Here is a 13,028-nt window from a genome sequence, read left to right as displayed (position 1 = left end):
ATGAAACTAAATATGTAAAATACTTGGCAAAAGGCCTAGCTCATACTAAGTGGTCAGTAAACTACGTGGTGCTATTACTCTTACTACTATTTCTCTTCTTTCTCCTCAAGGCAGATAGACATCTGCCATATTATCTGTAAAATATTCACTAGGTGAACCTGATGAACACAACAAAAGCATGCACAAACTGGCATGCCTGTAATGACTTTAGACTATTTTATGGGCAGTCCTCAGTGAAGTGGTGGGACTATTTCAATCTGTCCCATGATTGTTGAAAAAGCAGAATTTTTTCCATCACAAACATAAATGGAACTGTATGTACTTTGGGAAAACTAGCTTTGCATTTCAAATAAAGCATTACAAAGCTAAATTTACTATAAAAAGCCATAATGTTATAGAACACACTATAGCCTTTTCAGAGAGAATCTTGCAACTGTAGTAAAATAAAGACTTCCTGAAAATGCTCACATGCCATGTTAAAGACATAGGGTTTCCTTTATCTTACATACAATTGTCTAGTTACATTTAGCACAAGGAAGATAAACCATTTGGGATAAACTGTCATGTAGGTGTCTGTGGCTGACTCTGTTATTAATATGGAAATACAGTAAGACTCTGACACAATACAAAAAATGGATTCTAAAACCTTCAGTCGTATTAATGGAGGATAATCAAATAACTCCTAGCTAGCCAGTTGGGAGTTCCTAGGGTGTGGAAGCCAATTACAATTGTCTTCAGGTTATTGAGGTTATTATGGGGTATATTCGAATGCTAATGACATGTCAAATAATTTTGATAATGACAGTGAAAATTTTTTTTGGAAAGAGAAAATCATTTGAGAAAGCATATTTTGGCCTTTGATTTAGATATTAATTTGTAGAAAAAGGCAATATGCTATGGCTAAATTAATTTGACTATGATCCTTAAGAAGATACATTTTACTTTGTGAACACTATATATACACATATAGAAAACTAAAAAGTTTTATGAAACTATGTATTCCAATACTTTCTGTTATATTTTATTTCAATTTCTGGAAAATGCTGTAGTTCACTGAACTAGTTTTATGACATAGTGGTTTACAACTTGCACTTTGAAAAACATTGCCCTAAATGAGTGTGTATTAAGTGATGCTTCAGAAAGGAACAACCAGGCTACTCTAGAACCATAAGATCAGAACTATTTCACCACTAGTATATCCCATACCACTAGTAATAGATGATTAGTAGGTGCCAAGCCCATTTGGCAACCTGGGATGGTCCTTTAAAAGAGATTCATATATATATATATGTCACATGTATATATTCACACACATATTTACTTGCTTACACACAAGCTCTCACAGGAAGGATACATAAGAAATTATTACTAACGTGGATTGCCCAAGGGAAGGAGAACTGGGTATCTGGGCAAGAGTGATAAGACACTTTAAGTGCCGTATACCCTTTTATTTTTCATTCTTGTTAAATTTGAATCCTGTGAACATATTTATTCTAAACATTAATAAATTCTGCTTCTATGTTATTCAAGAAAGAAAACAGTAAGGTGACCAGTATGGATCAGAGTTTTACCATAAAGATGACTGTGTTGGCTGGGCGTGGTGACTTACACCTGTAATCCCACCACTTTGGGAGGCAGGGCGGGCAGATCACTTGAGGTCAGGAGTTTGAGACCACCCTGGCCAACATGGTGAAATCTCGTGTCTACTAAAAATACAAAAATTAGCCAGGTGTGGTCGTGTGTGCCTGTAATCCCTGCTACTCAGGAGGCTGAGACAAGAGAATCACTTGAACCCAGGAGGCAGAAGTTGCAGTGAGCTGAGATTGTGCCACTGCACTCAAGCCTGGGCTACAGAGCAAGATTCCATCTCAAAAAAAAAAAAAAAATTACTGTGTAGATTAGCAGAGTCCAGCATAGGAGTGGGGAATTACATCCTGCATGCTGTTTACTGCCCTTGATGTAGACCAGCTATATTGACAGTGCTATGCAATGATGTTTAGGCGACTCATTAAAAAGGGTTACTTTGTGTTTTGTGCTCTGCTTATTTATTATAGTGGGGTATATACTAGATTCTGGAAAGCTCTTTTTCCAATAGAATATGGTTAATTTTAATGTTTCAGTGCTTTTTTTAAATTTTTAATTTCTAAATTTGTTATTTAGAAGTAATTTCAAACTTACAGAAAAGTTATATGAATAAGAAAACTTCAGATAACACCTGTTCCCATAGTCACCTTTGGTCAACATTTTACCACATTTGTCTTCTCATATTATCTACCTACGTACTTAACTATCTGATTTATTTTTTTTCCTGAACCCTTTCTTCATAACTGCTTCAGAGTGTAATTTCTAAAATTAGGGTTATTAACTTACTTAACCATAGTACACATATCAGCCTCAGTAAATTTCATGTTCATACCATACTTTATCTACTGTACTGCTAACTTTCCTTTTTTCAGTTGACCCAGGAATATGCTTTATAGCATTTTTTTATTGCTTTTTGGCACAGGATTTGGACTAGCATTAGGAATTGCATTTAGTTGTCATATCTCTTTAGCTGCTTTTTTTTTTTGGGACAGAGTCTCTCTCTTGTCACCCAGGCTGGAGTGCAGTAGCGCAATCTCTGCTCTCTTCAACCTCCACTTTCTGGCTTCAAACAATTCTCCTGCCTCAGCCTCCTGAATAGCTGGGATTATAGGCATGCACCACCATACCCGGTTAATTTTTATATTTTTAGTAGAGACGGGGTTTCACCATATTGACCAGGCTGTTCTCAAGCTCCTGACCTCAGGTGATCCACCCACCTCGGCCTCCCAAAGTGCTGGGATTACAGGCCCCCACCGCGCCCAGCCTCTTTAGCTTCTTTTGATTGGCAACATTTCCACTTCCTTTATTTCTGTTTTACAACCCTGGAATTTTTAAAGAATACACTTTTTCCTTTTTAAAAATAGAATGTTGATCATTTTGGTGTTTTCTTATGATGAAATTCAAATTATGCATTCTCAGAATATTATATAGCTGATGTGTCTTTCTCAGGATATAACATCTGGAGACACAATATCCATCTAACATTAATGATGTTAGAGAGTACTTGGTGAAGGAGTTGTCTAGTTTCTACTGTATAATATTTTCCCCTTGCAACTAAGAAATAATCCATGAAAGACATTTTAAAGCCATGCAAATATACTAATCCATAAAAATTTCCCCCTAGATTTAACATCCATGATTGTCCTTGCCTGATCCAATCTTTACCATGTTGGTTGCAAATGCTGATTTTTCCATTGCTAGCACTACCTCTACATTTACCAGTCAACACTCAGCATTCTGTTTTAAGCCATAGCCCTCATTTCTCCTTTTGTGTTTTTATATAAACTCATAAATTCCCCCCTCCCATGGTTCATAATTAATTACTGTGTAAAGCAGAGGATTTGATTCTGGGGCATGTCATTGATGACTTCAAGAGGTCAGTGATCACCTTGAAATTGTGTGCAGTCTTCTGTGTTCTGGCATCTTTCTAGAGAGAGTGTTCCTTTCATCAGAATCTTGAAAGGGTTCTGGACTCAAAAGTGGGGAACATGTTGAAGGGCTAGACTTTAAGCTGTCTGTAATACTTATAATACATTTGTATATCCGTTCCCCTGCATTTTACCCCTAGTGATAACTGAAATGTTAGAACCATATTGTATGTCCTTCTGTAGTACATTCTATTTTTTGTCATCTGTTTTTAAACCACAACTTAAAATAGTACTATATTTTGGTTCCTTTAAATTTTTTCCTAGAATATATAATAAATGTTAAGATCTTCATTGCCACCGTAGTAGCAGTTTATGGTGTATGGAACCAGTCTTGTGAAGCAGTGAATTACCTTGATTTAATTTGAAATTTTAAAACCAATGTTTTTTACACTATAGTTTTATTAGCTCTCTGGGAGTGAGCTACATGATGTTGTGCACTGACAATTACCCAAATGTTCTCGCCTTCTCTTTCCTGGATGAGCTTCAGAAGGAGTTCATTACTACTTATAACATGATGAAGACAAATACTGCTGTCAGACCATACTGTTTCATTGAATTTGGTAAGGGCCTGATTTTTTTTCCTTTTTATTCATCTCCATCCAATCATAAGCAATTTTAAATCTAATATTGGGTGGAGGGGGGACTTCAGCTATCTTGCTTTTGATAGAGTAATTTGGTAAATGATCTATGAATTACGGTAACTTTTTACTTAGATGCTTATTAGAAAAAAAATTGTGTTTGAGCTGTGAAGGGGATTTTGAGTATTGGTCCAAAGAATTAATGCCAGAGGATAACTTCTCAATGAGAAATTTATAAGCCAGAGATTCAGACTTGTGTTTCTGTAATAATCTTTTATAGTCTGCTTCATGTAGAATAGGGGATGGCAAACATTTGCTGGAAAGGACCAGATAGTACGTATTTTAGGCTTTGAGGATCATATAGTCCCTGTCACAACTATTCAACCCTGCCATTGTAGCTCAAAAGCAGCCATAGGCAGTACATAAATGAGTGCAGTTATATTCTAATAAAACTTTACAGAATAGTCAGCAGGCTAGATTTGGCCTGTGGTCAGTAGTTTGCTCAACTTCTGATGTAGAAGGAAAAAGTTGTAAATAGTAAAAATAAAATTCCACCTGGAAAATATTTAGGAAATGTCTTATATTAGTTTTATTCAATTTATTCTTTAAAACCTGCATTCTAATGGTATAAGCAATAAAAAGAAAACAGATTTATAAAAACATGCAACTTCTAGTGTGTGTTCTTACGTAATTGCAGCTGGTAAATCTGACAGTTTTAATATTTCATGAGATAGGAATCTCTATAAAAATCAAGACTTTGGGCCAGGTGTGGTAGTTCATGCCTTTTATCCAGCACTTTGGGAGGCCGAGGCAGTAGGATCACTTAAGGCCAGGAGTTCGAGACCACCCTGGGCAACATAGAGAGACTCTGTCTGTACAAAAAAAAAAAAAATAAGCTGGGCATGGTGGCAGCCCCAGCTGCTTGGGAGACTGAGGCAGGAGACTCACTTGAGCACAGGAATTCAAGGTTACAGTGAGCTATGATTGGACCACTGCACCCCAGCCTAGGTGACAGAGCAAGACCCTGTCTCAAAAAAAAAAAAAAAAAAATCAAGACTTGGTTTAAAGTTAAAGCTGTTTTTTGTTTTTGCAATTTCTTGAAGTGGACGTAATACACTTAGGTAGTGTTAAATCCTTAGTTTATTTAAAATTACTGATTTCTAGAGGGTAAAACTGATGACTCCGTGATATATTAATCATTAAACACAAGTAATATTGGAATGCTTCATGACAAATTGAACAATTTTGAATAATAAACTACCTATAATATTTACTATCCATAAGCATCATACTCTGAAACAATTAATTGACAAGTGACTGCAAGGAAATTTATGTTTTATTTTACATAGATAACTTCATTCAGAGGACCAAGCAGCGATATAATAATCCCAGGTCTCTTTCAACAAAGATAAATCTTTCTGACATGCAGACGGAAATCAAGCTGAGACCTCCTTATCAAATTTCCATGTGTGAACTGGGGTCAGCCAATGGAGTCACGTCAGCATTTTCTGTTGACTATAAAGGTGCTGGTAAGATTTCTTCTGGTGAGTTCTGGATCTCAGTTATTTTATTTTTAAAAAATCCTTGGGAAGAACTGAGAAGCTCTTGAAAATGAATTACTTCATTCTAATATTTTAAATCAAGTACATGAGAGAATATAGAAGTTCAAAGCAATCCTTTTTCAGTGATTTATAAAGGAAGCTACCAGATATGTGACTAGTCAGGAAAATACTTTCAAATAGCAACCTCAGAAGATCTCTTTGCTAGAAAAACATTTTTTTTTAATTTAAAATTTTTAAAAGTTAATTTTCATGGGTACACATTCGATGTGTAATATATTTATGGGGTACATGAGGTATTTTGATACAGGCATGCAATGCGTAATAATCACATTAGGATAAATGGGGTATTCATCACCTCAAGCATTTATTATTTATTTGTGTTATAAACATGTCAGTTGTACTCTTATTTTAAAATGTACAGTAAATTAAAATTATTGTTGACTGTAGTCACCCTATTGTAGTATCAAGTACTAAATCTTATTCATCTTAGCTAACTGTATTATGTACCCATTAATCATCCCCCTTTCTCCCACCCCCACTACCCTTCCCATCCTCCGGTAACCAAAATTCTACTCTCTATCTCCATGAGTTCAGTTGTTTTAAACTTTAGCTCCCACAAATGAATGAGAAATATGTAAACTTTTCCTTTCTCTGCCTAGTTTATTTAACTTAATAAAATGTCCCCCAGTTCATCCATGCTGTTGCAAATGATAGGATCTCATTCTTTTTTTATGGCTGAATAATATTCTGTTGTGTATGTGTGCCACATTTTATGCATTTGTCTGGTGATAGGCACTTAGGTTGCTTCCAAGTCTTACCTGTTGTGAATAGACTGCAGTAAACATGAGAACGCAGATGTCTCTTTGATATGCTGATTTCCTTTCTTTTGGGTATGTACCTAGTAGTGGGATTGCTGGATTATATGATAGTTCTCTTTTTAGTTTTTGAGGAACCTCAAAACTACTACTGTTTTCCCTAGTGGTTGTACTGATTTACATCCCCACCAACAGTGTTCCCTTTTTTCCACATCCTCACCAGCATTCATTATTGCCTGTCTTTTGGATAAAAGCCATTTTAACTGGGGTGAGATGATGTCTTTTTGTAGTTTTGTTTTGCATTTCTCTGATGATTGGTGATGTTGAGCAGCTTTTCATATACCTGTTTACCATTTGTATGTCTCTTTTTAAAAATGTCTGTTCAGCTCTTTTGCCCATTTTTTAATAGGCTTATTAGATTTTTTCATATAGAGTTGTTTGAGCTCATCATATATTCTGGTTATTAACCCCTTGTCAGATGGATATAGGGATTCACATTCCCTTGTCAGTTTGCAAATATTTTCTATCATTCTGTGGGTTGTCTCTTCACTTTGTTGTTTCTTTTGCTGTGCAGAAACTTTTTAACTCAATATAATGCAATTTGTCCACTTTTGCCTTGGAGGTCTGTGCTTGTGGAGTATTACTCAAGAGATGTCCTGGAGCATTTCCCCAATGTTATCTTTAGTAGTTTCATAGTTTGAGGTCTAAGATTTAAGTCTAATCCATTTGATTTGATCTTCATATATGACTAGGAAAACATTTAAGGTTTCTTTGTAAATATTTTTCTAGAAATGAAAAATAGGTTATTTGTACTGCCTATTTATAGGCATGTAAAGTGCTTTACATTTTGTCAAAATGGCTACATTTAAGGCCAGAGTGCTTGACTGTCACAGGTGTAAATACTTTAGTGATCATCTGCTCAAATCTTCCATCCCAAAGAAGGAATACTATCTTCAACAATTGTGAAAGGATATAAACTTTTGCTTAAAATGAACACCTCATTGTTTTATAAGGTAGCATATGACATTGTCAGACTATTTGTTTAAAAAAATTATTCCAACCTAAGCCTTTAGGGGAAAAAAAAAATCTTCCTTATATAATTGAGCTAAATTCGGCTTCCCTATGTCTACCAGTTTGTTTTGTGATCTCTTTCTCCCTTCCTTCAGCAGAACCAGAGTAACAGTTAAGTCAGCAACTGTGTGTCCTTTCCATCCTCTTAGTCTAGTCTACTTCATATAAATATCTCCAGTTCACCAGTGAGAACACATGGACACAGGGAGGGGAACATCACACATGGGGGCCTGTCAAGGGGTGAGGAGCAAGGGGAGGGGTAGCATTAGGAGAAATACCTAATGTAGATGATGGGTTGATGGGTGCAGCAAACCACCGTGGCACTTGTATACCTATTTAACAAACCTGCATGTTCTGTACATGTATTCCAGAACTTAAAGTATAATAAAAAAAGAAATAAAAATGCAAGACAATATCAACTATAGAATACAAGACAAACACATTTGTCATTGTGTATTGACAAAGGGTGAAATTTTCAATTAAACTGTAACAAATGTGCACCATTTTGAATCACGAGGTCAGGAGTTCAAGACCAGCCTGGCCAAGATGGTGAAACCCTGTCTACTAAAAATACAAAAGTTAGCTGGGCGTGGTGGCAGGTGCCTGTAATCCCAGTTACTTGGGAGACTAAGGCAGAGAATTGCTTGAATCCAGGAGGTGGAGGTTGCAGTGAGCTGAGATCGCACCACTGTACTCCAGTCTGGGTGACAGAGCGAGACTCCGTCTCAAAAACAAAGCAAAACAAAAAACCTCCAGTTAACTTAGCCTTTTCATTTATGACATTTCAAATTCTCCCTATCCTAAAAGCTTCCTCTAGACATGCTTTAGTTTGTTAATGTTCTTTAAATTTGGACTGAATACAATACTTCACATACAAATGTGGGAGAAGAGGGTAACAAATTTTATAAAAATAATCCAGTCAGTTAGTAAACAAGCAGATAACAATAACAAGCCCAGTTGGTCAGGGGTGGTAGGGGGAGGGTGGACCAGTACCCATATTGTTATAATATGTTACCTAAAATGTCCAATTTCCAATAAATTATAAGACATGCAAAGAAACAGGAAAATGTGGCCAGGCATGGTGGCTCACACCTATAATCCCAGCACTTTGGGAGGCCTAGGTGGGTGGATCACGTGGGGTTGGAAGTTCAAGACCAACCTGACCAACGTGGAGAAACACATCTCTACTGGGAAAAAAAAAAAAAAAATTAGCCAGGGATGGTGGCACATGTCTGTAATCCCAGCTACAGGAGAGGCTGAAGCGGGGGAATTGCTTGAACCCAGGAGGCGGAGGTTGCGGTGAGCCGAGATTATACCATTGCACTCTAGTCTGGGCAATGAGAGCGAAACTCCATCTCAAAAAAAAAAAAGGAAACAGGAAAAGATGACCCATGCGCTGTGGGCCGGGGAGGGGGATAGAATGTAGGTAACAGAAACTGCCTCTCAGAGCAGTCAGGTGTCAGATTTAACAAAGACTTGAAAGTAGCCATTATAATTGTATTCAAAAACTAAAGGAAACTATTAAAGGAGTAAAGGGGGAGGTATGATAATGTTGCATCAAATAGACAATACCAATAAAGAGAAATTATTTTTTAAAAAGTGGAAATTCTGGAATTAAGTAAAATTACTAAAATGAAAAATTCATTAGAAGGGCTTAACAACAGATTTGAACTGGCAGAAGAGTTAGCAATTTGAAGATAGATTGATAGAGATTATTTAATCCAAAAAACAGAAAAAAAGAATGAAGAAAAATGAACAGAACCTCAGAAAAACAGGGGGCATGCCACCATAGGTGTGACAGGATACTGAAGAAGAAGGGAGAGAAAAAGCAGAAAAAATATTTGAGGAAATAATGGCTGAAAAGTTCCCAGATTTACTGAAGATCATTAATCTGCTCTTCCAGGAAGCTCAGTGAACTCCAAATGGGATACACACAGGAGATCCACAAATAGATGAATCATAGTAAAATGCTGAAATCCAAAGACAAGAAGAAAATCTTGAAATTAGCAAGAAAAGAAGAACTTGTCACTTAATGAGTTTACCTGCATAACAAACCCGCACACATCTATCCCTGAACCTAAAATATAAGTTAAAACCAAAACTCATCACTTACAGTGAACCTCAATAAGATTAACAGCTGACTTTGTAGCAGAACCAATAGACACTAGTAGGCAGTGAAATGACATACAAAGTGCTGAAAGAAAAAAATAAAAACTACTAGTAACCAAGAATCTTATATCCAGCAAAGTTATCTTTTGAAATGAAGGCAAAAGAAAGACATTTACATGTCTTTCTTTTAAGACATTTGTTGCTAGCACAATCACCTTATAAGAAATAACAGAGGAAATTCTTGGCTGGGCATGGTGGCTTATGCCTGTAATTCCAGCACTTTGGGAGGCCGAGGCCGACAGATCACAAGGTCAGGAGTTTGAGACCAGCCCTGCCAACATGATGAACTCCCCGTCTATACTAAAAATACAAAAATTAACTGGGCGTGGTGCCATACGCCTGTAATGCCAGCTACTCAGGAGGCCGAGGCAGGAGAATTGCTTGAACCTGGGAGGTGGAAGTTGCAGTGAGCTGAGATTGCACCACTATGCTCCAGCCTGGGCAACAGAGCAAGACTTCATCTCAAAAATAATAATAGTAGTAATAATAATAATAATAATAATAATAATAATAATGGAAATTCTTTAGGATGAAAACAAGTGACCCTAGAAAATGATTTGAATCTATTTGAAAAAAAACGAAGAACAAGGGTAAAGGTAATTAAGTAATTTAAAAAGACAGTAAAGGCCAGGTGTGGTGGCTCATGCCTGTAATCCTAGTACTTTGGGAGGCCAAAGTGGGAAGATCCCATGAGCCCAGGAGTTTGAGATTGCAGTGAGCTAGGCTGCCCTCCAGCCTGGGCAATAGAGCAAGACTCTGACTCGTAAAAATACGTTAATGCATTTTTCTTCTACTCTCTTAACTGATTTAAAAAGTGATCATATAAAACAGTGCATATATAATATCATTTGGGCCTATAACATATAGAAATGTAATATATTTTCCAATACAGCAAAAAGGACATGGGCGGTAGTTAAGTTGTACTGGGCTAAAGAGATTACTCCAGATGGTAATTCAAATCAACAGGAACTAATGAAGAAAGCCAGAAAGATAAGATAAATACTAACAAGAGCTACAAACATATAATTACTATCCTTTGTTAGCCTTTTTAGAAGACATAAAATTCTATAAAGTTATCATTTATAACAATGTATTTTGGAGTTTGTGATGTTTATTGATATGTATAACAGCAATACCACAAAAAGGAGATAAAGGGAATAGAACTAAATAGGAGTAATGTTTCTGTGGCTCATTAGAATTTAGTATAAATTCTTGCAGTTAAGATGCATATGGTAAGCTTAGAGCAACCACAAAGCAAATAAAAAGTAGTAAAAAATTATTAAAGTAAAATACCATACTACCAAATATTCACTGAATGCAAATTTACAAAAAAAAAAAAGTGAAGGAGGGATAGAGCCAAAAAAAGCATCAGATGGATAAGACAAAAGGAAAAAAATGGCAGATGTAAATCTGTATCAATAATAATATTATATGTGACTGGATTTTAAAAGTGTTAATATATTAATCCAGTCAAAAGATGGAGATTGTAAGATTGGAGTAAAAATTAAAAAGCAAGATGCAACTATATGCTGTCTTCCTTAGATTCAAATATATAAATAGATTGAAAGTCAAAGGATAAAAAAAGATACATAAAGAGCAAAAGAGAGCTGGAGTAGCAATACTAATATTAGACAAAATGGACTTTATGACAAACATTGTTATGAGAGGTAAAGCATGACATTTTATAATGATAAAATGATGAATCAATTAAGATAGAGCTATAAATGTATATGCATTTAACAACAGAGCCCCAAAGTACATTAAGTAAAACCTGCCAGAAGTGAATACAGAAACAGACAATTGAACAATAATAGTTGAAAACTTAAATACACAATTTTCAATAATGGATAGAACAATTAGGCAGAAAATAAGAAAATACAAAACTTGAACACCTGCACCACCATATGCCAGTGAGACATAACAGGCATCTATTAGGATACTCCATTTAACAACAGAATTTATGTTCTTCTCAAGTGCATGTGAACTATTCTCCAGGATAGACTTTATGCTAAGCTAAACAGAACAAAAAGAAAAACAAAACCTTCATGAATTTAATAAAAGGGTAGAAATAGTATGAAGTATGTTCTTCAGCCACATTAGAATGAAATTAGAAGTGAAAACAAAAATTTGGGAAACTCACAAATAGGTGGAAGTTAGAAAGTACATTCCTAAATAGTGAATGGGTCAGAGAATAAATCAAAAGGGAAATGTGTACTTTGAGATGAATGAAAATGAAGACTCAGCATACCAAAACTTACAGAATGTAGCAAAAGCTATATTTAGAGGAAAATTTATAGCTATAAATGCATATGTTTAAAAAAATAGATTTGAAGACAACTTTCCACTTAAAGATAATGGACAAAGAAAAGCAAATTAAACCTAAAGCAAACAGAAGGAAGGAAATAACGATTAGAACAGAAACAAATGAAATAGAGGATAGGAAAACAGTAGAGAAAAATCAACAAAACCAAAAGTTGGTTCTTTGAAAAAACTGACAAACCCTTAGCTAGATTGACCCAGAAAATAATTACTCAAATTAGAAATGAAGGGGCCAGGCACAGTGGCTCACGCCTGCAACCCCAGCGCTTTGGAAGGCTGAGGTGGGTGCATCACTTGAGGCCAGGAGTTCAAGACCACTCTGGCCAACATAGCAAAACCCCATTTCTCCTAAAAATACAAAAAATTAGCTGGGTGCCTGGTGGCACATGCCCTTAATCCCAGCTGCTCAGGAAGCTGAGGCATGAGAATTGCTTAAAACCTGGGAGGTAGAGGTTGCAGTGAGCTGAGATCACACCACTGCACTCCACCCTGGGCAATAGAGTGAGACTCTGTCTAAAAGAAAAAAGAAATGAAAAGGAGGGCATTTCTCCTGACCTTCTAGAAATAAAAAGGATTGTAAAGAAATACTATAAACAACTGTATCCCATTAAATTCAGTAACTGATGAAATGGACAAATTCTTAGAAAAACACAAACTACTGGTAATGATGCAAGAAGATAATCTGAATAGATCTATAAAAGCAAAAAGATTCAATTAGTAATAAAAACTACCCACAAAGAAAACTCCAGACCCAGATACATTTACTAGTGATTTTTACCTGTTAATGAAAAGTTAATAAACAATTATTTACAAACAGTTCCAAAAAATTAGTAAAGGGCCAGGTGCTGTGGCTCACACGTGTAATCCCGCCACTTTGGGAGCCCAAGGCAGGCAAATGGCTTGAGCTCAGGAGTTCAAGACCAGCCTGGGCAATGTGGTGCAACCCTGTCTCTACAAAAAATACTTCCGTATTCTGTGACGCCACTATCATCCTAATACCAA

At 36.0% G+C, this 13,028-nt stretch overlaps 1 protein-coding gene across 4 annotated transcripts in view; it reads left to right on the top strand.

Moving 5' to 3' along the window:
- SEC22A (SEC22 homolog A, vesicle trafficking protein) overlaps positions 1–13,028 on the top strand; it is a 74,575-nt gene that overhangs the window by 17,681 nt on the left and 43,866 nt on the right. For all 4 annotated transcript variants that reach the window (XM_033211006.1, XM_033211009.1, XM_033211008.1 and 1 more), the window contains exons 4-5: positions 3,909–4,072; positions 5,440–5,634. In XM_033211006.1, coding sequence (XP_033066897.1) covers positions 3,909–4,072; positions 5,440–5,634 — 359 coding nt within the window. The remainder of the gene's footprint in view (positions 1–3,908; positions 4,073–5,439; positions 5,635–13,028) is intronic.

The sequence above is a fragment of the Trachypithecus francoisi genome, unplaced genomic scaffold (genome assembly GCF_009764315.1).
Source record: "Trachypithecus francoisi isolate TF-2019V2 unplaced genomic scaffold, Tfra_2.0 Lachesis_group0, whole genome shotgun sequence".
Classification (NCBI taxonomy): domain Eukaryota; kingdom Metazoa; phylum Chordata; class Mammalia; order Primates; family Cercopithecidae; genus Trachypithecus; species Trachypithecus francoisi.
Note: the sequence above shows the minus strand (reverse complement) of the source record. Positions and strands in the feature narration are given on the sequence as shown.